Consider the following 6,000-nt stretch of genomic DNA (forward strand, 5'->3'; position numbering starts at 1 on the left):
CAAAGCTGCTTGTTTAAATTTAGTCCTACAGCCCCCCTGTCATGATGGAGAGGTGGTGAGGCCAAACCTTAATGGTCAATGGGGTAGCTAGCACTGTTCCTCCTCCTGGCTGTCATGGGGCTAGCTGTTGCGCCAGTACCTGAACCAGATGGAGCTTTGCTGCCATTATCCAGGTGCTGGACAGGGAAGCCAGCTGGGAGAGGGGCCACTCAGAGTCCTGGGGAGGCAGGCACCTGGAGGTTAATGGAACAGTATCCATGCAGCAGGTGCTAATAGCTGACTGACCTGGAGAGGAGAGGTGTAAATTAACCCTTTTCTATCCAAGCCAGTCAGTGACTGGCTCATAGTGCATAGATGTTGCTTCATTTAAACTACACAGCATCTGTGTATGTTTGCCAAGTGTCCAGTAATAAGTTAATCAGCCCTCAGCAGAGTGATTGTTGCCTACTTTCACATTATAGAGAAAATAGTATGTAGTCTGGGAGCATAATTTAGGAAAACCTCATTCTGTGGAGAAGTTAGTGATAGAAAGATAAAGGAGATATCATTTGATTCATAAAATCTGCCATCATAATTTCAGTGGTGTCACCCTCTGCAGCATAGCAGGGGAGACTCACTCCCTTCCCTCAGCTCCGAGGTCCAGGTCCTCTGATTGGTGGAAATTTTGATAATACGTTGTCATTGGGAATGGACAGAGTTAGGTATCATTCAAGAGCCCTTTTTCCACTAACACAATGATACAAAACATGACACTTCTAGAATACATATGTAGCTACAAGCTTAAGAAACTGTTTAAAAGTCACCTTTTTAATTATAGTTTAACACAGGGTTGCATTGCTTACATAAAAATGACAATGATCTTGGCTAATACTAGGGAAGTTAGCCTGGACATGTAGGACTGAAAACATTTATTCATCAAAGTCACTGTTGGTGTTGTCTCCATCGGGGGCACAACAGCTACACACATTGTCAGGCTGATCTTTGTCTGTGCCGCGCTCATACATCTCTATACAAGGCAGTTAACATCTGGCCTTTGTATACCAGCATTTGATTAGCTGAAGGATTGATTCAGGAGCAGGTGTAAATGCACCTCTTGTCAGTGGCAGTTTTTCTCCATTTGTCTGCTTCTTGGAAAGCATCCACCCTTTGTAACTCTGCAGGTGTTGCAATGTTAGTCTTCAAATGGTGAATTTGGCATATGGACTCCTCTAGTGCATTTATGATCGCATCAGTGACTGTGTCAGCCCTGCTGAGCATCTTCAGAGTGAGGGAGAGAGCCTTAGCTGAATCGAATGCCTTCCAATAAAATAATTTGGTCTTTCCAGCCAAAGGCCTTGCAGTAGTGTTACATCCTGAAAGGGCATGGAAACCTGGCAGTGCGGTGGCTTTTGGTGGTCCAAGTGATAGGAACACATTGCTGGGGGATATATGGTGAGTCTGTTCCCCAGCAGCAAGCACTAAAACAGAGAGCACTACAACACCTATGTCTTGTGCAAAAATCCAGAGCTCCAGAGCACCTGTTTCTGTGGCACTGATAGCATGCAAAATAATGGTAGCGTCAGCCTCCTCATGGGAACTACGAAGAAACTCCACAGAACGATGCAAGGCAGCAGCTTCATTACACCATGCAATGACAAAATTCTTTGAGTAATTCTTTGCATGCTGGAGTGTTTTTCCTGCAGGGTGTGCAGTTTGTGAACACGAGTTCTAGGCCTGTCAGGAAAAACAAGATCATGTGGGTGCTATTATGCCCACCAACTCCCCCAATGACTTTCATTGCTCTTTTTCATGTGCTGGGCCATTGTCTGAACCAACTGAACAGAAGGGAACTGGCAACCTTTAAACAACCCAATTTCCTTTTAGAAATTCATCTCGTATATCAGGGTCAGACTTTTCTACACCTCTTATTTCAGCGAGATACCAGGCAATCATCGCTGAATAGGTGGCTAAATCTAAAGCAAAAAAGCATTTGACTAAGTCTTCTGGTGCTGTGAGGTGCAAATTCCAATTAGCAGTCCTGACAGATGGAATAAAGAGCAGGAAAGACTCAACCATCTTAATGTATCACCGCACCATCCCGAAAGTTGGCTTTGTCGCTGACTCATCTTCTTCAACTTGCTTGACCCATTCTGTGATATTGAAGCTCTCCTTTGTGCACAATAGGTCATTGAGAGTGGAATGCACACTGGATGCAGGGAACAGGTCTCGTAAGTCCTGTTCCCTTTGGGAAATGACTTCAAACACATCTTTATGCTTTCCAAAGAAGACATCTAGGTAGCATTTTTTTAAGGGCAACAAGTGCTTGGGTGTGTTCTTTTATAGCATATCACAACTTTTTCCCTTTAAGAATTTGATTCACAGTATTGTCACTATGCAAAATACCTGGGGCCTCAGGAATGCCAGTGCCATCAACAAAGGAGCCAGTTTCACATATCACTGTAAAGATGTGGAGTTAGACTGGATGATCTCCTGAGGTCTTTTCCAACCCTAATCTTCTATTATATTGGTTCACTTCTTATAGCATGTAAAGTGCCACCAAGCATTGTGTGTTTAACCAGTCTTCTGTGATATTATTCTCCACAAATTCAGCTACTGGTTGATGCCTAAAATGATCAAAACCAAAGTAAAAATGAGGATTTTGTAATAAATTACTTAAGGATTGTAATTAATTATATGATGTAAAGTATGATATGCAAATGTGTACATACTATTTGCAGATGGATTCCAGTAATTTCTGGCTGGATGCTGATGTTCAATCAGTGCCTCATTACAACTCCTTTGGCATAATAAACAAAACTGATCATCAATACCTCTGAACCATTTCTTTTTTGTAGATGATGGCAAATCAACTTGAAGCACTCCTTCCATTTATAGTAATCTGTAACACTAAAAAAACTAATCAGGTATCATGTTCTGAGCATTAACTAATAACACAGTACTGTCAGTCAAAGGCCACAATTGAACTTTGTGAGGGCTGCAAGTTTGACATGCATGCATTAAAAAAAAGTTGACTTTTAAACATTTTCTCAAATATGTATCTACATCATTGTTCTAAGTTTGTAATGTTTGGTACCACTGTGTTTGTGGGAGAAAAGGGCTTTTAAATGTTACCCAATGCAATCCGTTTCCTATGACACTGTATTATCAAAATTTCCAAAAAACAGAGGAACTAGAGGTTGGAAGTAGTGGGGGAAGGGCCAGTGACACGACCTCCTCCTTCTCCCCCTCCCCCCCTTCATGCTGCAGCGGGTGACACCATTGAAATAATGATTCTATAGATATTTATGAATCAAATGATATCTCTCTTCCCTTTCTATCATTAACTTGCCCCTGAAATTACTCATGGTCCACACTGATTTTTCAATACTGGGATGAATAATTGTATGCATTAATATAGCAGTTCCCTCTCCTCTTTTTTCTTCCCGTTTTTGCTTGCTTTGTCACCTATGCTACATACTGCGACCACTTAAACAATATGGCGGAAGTCGGTATAGAACCCACATCCTCCTCCTGACACGTGTACTGGTTGTGGTTCATTCCATTAAAAAGGTAGTAGTGTGGGTGGAGACAGAGAAACAAACTGAAGTATCAAATATCAGAATATTTTATGCCAGAAAAAAGATGTAATCTGGGGTCAGAATTAAATTCTGTTTCGTGGTGTCAAACAATCTTAAGGTCCAGTATACTATATTTTTAACAAGGTGGCTTCTGGTAGGATGAACTTTTTGTTCAAAGGACAGACGTGTCAGTCTAGGCAAGTCTATTTTTTTTTAAAGATATATAATGTTAATTTATGCTTTTTTCTTCCCTAATCAGCAATCAGGCAAGAACTGAGCAAGTCAAATACTGCATAGAAAGACTAGGACTAAGCCAATGTGACTCTTTCACTTGGTATAAAGTCAACTACATTTTGTGAGCTGTTAGAAGAAAATGGAGACAGACACTTGGAAGGAGGGGAAAACGACATTCTGAAAACTTTCAGACACATCACTCTGGTGATATGCTTTTTCCTTCCTAGTTTGCTGCTTTTTTCTGACCTTTACAGCAGGGTGGAAAAGAGTCTTAAAAGTTACTGTAATGATTATGCAGAAATTCCCACGTTTGTCAGACAAGATCACAGTGCATTGAGATGTTCTCATGTCAAGATAAAATTGCACATATTTCAGAATTCATTGTTAACACAAAAAAGGAGAAAAGCTTGGGAAGGCTTTTCAGAGAGGTTTTCTTTATTAATGAAGGATTTAGCAAGCTATCCTGTTGTACTGCAAATGTATCTCAGGTTTGTCTTCCGGTCATATTTGATATTTCCATTAATAACGTCAAAGAGCAGACATGTAAGTTCATATCACAAAATATGAAATAATTAGAAATGTATGCTTTAAAGGGCGGTATCACCTAGAAAGCGAGGGTATATCAAGTTTTTGGAATTTTATGATAGGAAGCCTCTCTAGTTAGCCTTCATGCAATTTTGTAAACAAAAAAGCAAGCAGAGATGTAGATGCCTTCCTAAATTGTTACAATGCTTTACCAAATCTAAGACTTCTACATAATAGAAACCAGTGGTCAAATGTAAATCATTAGTATGTTGTAGATTTACAGTAGATTTTCAGGCTGCTTTTTTTTTTAAAAAAGATTTATGCATGTGGACATTTTTCTAAGGTTAACACAACACAATCAGCTTTTTAATGAAACAAAAAACATTGCATGTCATAAATATTAAGTAGCCTTTTTCATTTTTAAGGCTTAATTAATGCCAAGGAAAAGAGTTGGGGCAGAGGGAGGGGAAGGCGATAGTTTCGGTTTAAAACTATTTTTATTAATTTCTGCACTATTTTTCCTCATATTACATGCATGTGTAATAATGAGGAAAATTTTGTGACTTTTATCAGTAACCATGTTAACAGAACCAGGTACTTAATCCTTTTGGTATCATTTCTTGAGTTATTTGTATTTCCGATTCAATAATGGTTCTAAAACTCCCATCTCACTTTTGTTTCATTTCTTAACTTGGTCAAAATCCAAGTCGATTTAAATTTATCAGCGATTACCAGTGATGCACCTGTGGTAGTACAGGATGCACAACAATTACCTGCTCCTGTATTCTCTGAGGCTGCTTTTTGACTCTCTGAGGAAACAAGGGCAAGGGCTATGATGGAGCATTAGAGCACAAGGTCACAGCAGAAAGAAAAAGGGAAGCAAAAGAACAGTAGTGGGGCAGCATTAGCTTTAGTGAACAACGTGAGAACTTTTCAGGGGAGATGACACTTTCCCATGGTTTAAAAATGTGTTAAAATACACACACACGCAATATATGCAAATCATATATGCAAATCCTATTTTAAACTAATAAAATTCAGTGGAATAAAAATCCTGCAAGTCCAGATCCGTAATGCTTTGAAAATATTGTGGATCAAAATCTGCACTTTTTCATTGCATCTTGAATTTTTCCGAGCTGTAATAGTGCCATATTTGCTTTTCTATACTGCTGATTAGAAAAAAAATTACCTGTGGTTTTGGAGGCATTGTTCGTGTTACAGCTTACTTAGCTCCATTCATAGAACAAAAGTTTTAAATAGCATATGCTCCTAAGTGCTGGAAACCAAAGCAAATCAGCTTCTGAACAGCACTTTCTGCTTCTGAAAGGCTTGAATGAAGGAATTTTTCTCCAGTTTAAACATGTTCCTGTTTCTATAGAGACTCGAATTGTAAAATTGTTCTACAATGGAAATATTACCTAAATCAGTATATAATTATTTTTCCAAAAACTGATCATCTTTCTTCATGCATTAGTGAAGGCATTAAACAAATTACAGCAAGCTCAAAATAAAAGGAGGCATTTTCATCTTTGATACCTTTTGTTTTTGCAAACATTTTAACATTAAGGAAGTTTATTCTTGTCAGAAATCATGTTTGATTTTGTTTGTTAAGGAAGTTCAAGAGTAGCCTGCTAGAAATGTAATGGGAATAAGTGGTCCAAAGTAGTAATAAACAATTAAACTG

General features: G+C 38.8%; 1 protein-coding gene across 23 annotated transcripts in view; it reads left to right on the top strand.

Annotated features, from left to right (window-relative positions):
* Positions 1-5,184, top strand: part of ENAH (ENAH actin regulator) — a 172,095-nt gene extending 166,911 nt beyond the window's left edge. For all 23 annotated transcript variants that reach the window (XM_037895638.2, XM_037895644.2, XM_037895645.2 and 20 more), the window contains one exon: positions 3,817-5,184. In XM_037895638.2, the coding sequence (XP_037751566.1) occupies positions 3,817-3,854 (38 nt within the window). In that variant the 3' untranslated portion in view covers positions 3,855-5,184. The remainder of the gene's footprint in view (positions 1-3,816) is intronic.
* The last annotated feature ends 816 nt before the right edge of the window (positions 5,185-6,000 follow it).

The sequence above is a fragment of the Chelonia mydas genome, chromosome 3 (genome assembly GCF_015237465.2).
Source record: "Chelonia mydas isolate rCheMyd1 chromosome 3, rCheMyd1.pri.v2, whole genome shotgun sequence".
Lineage (NCBI taxonomy): Eukaryota > Metazoa > Chordata > Testudines > Cheloniidae > Chelonia > Chelonia mydas.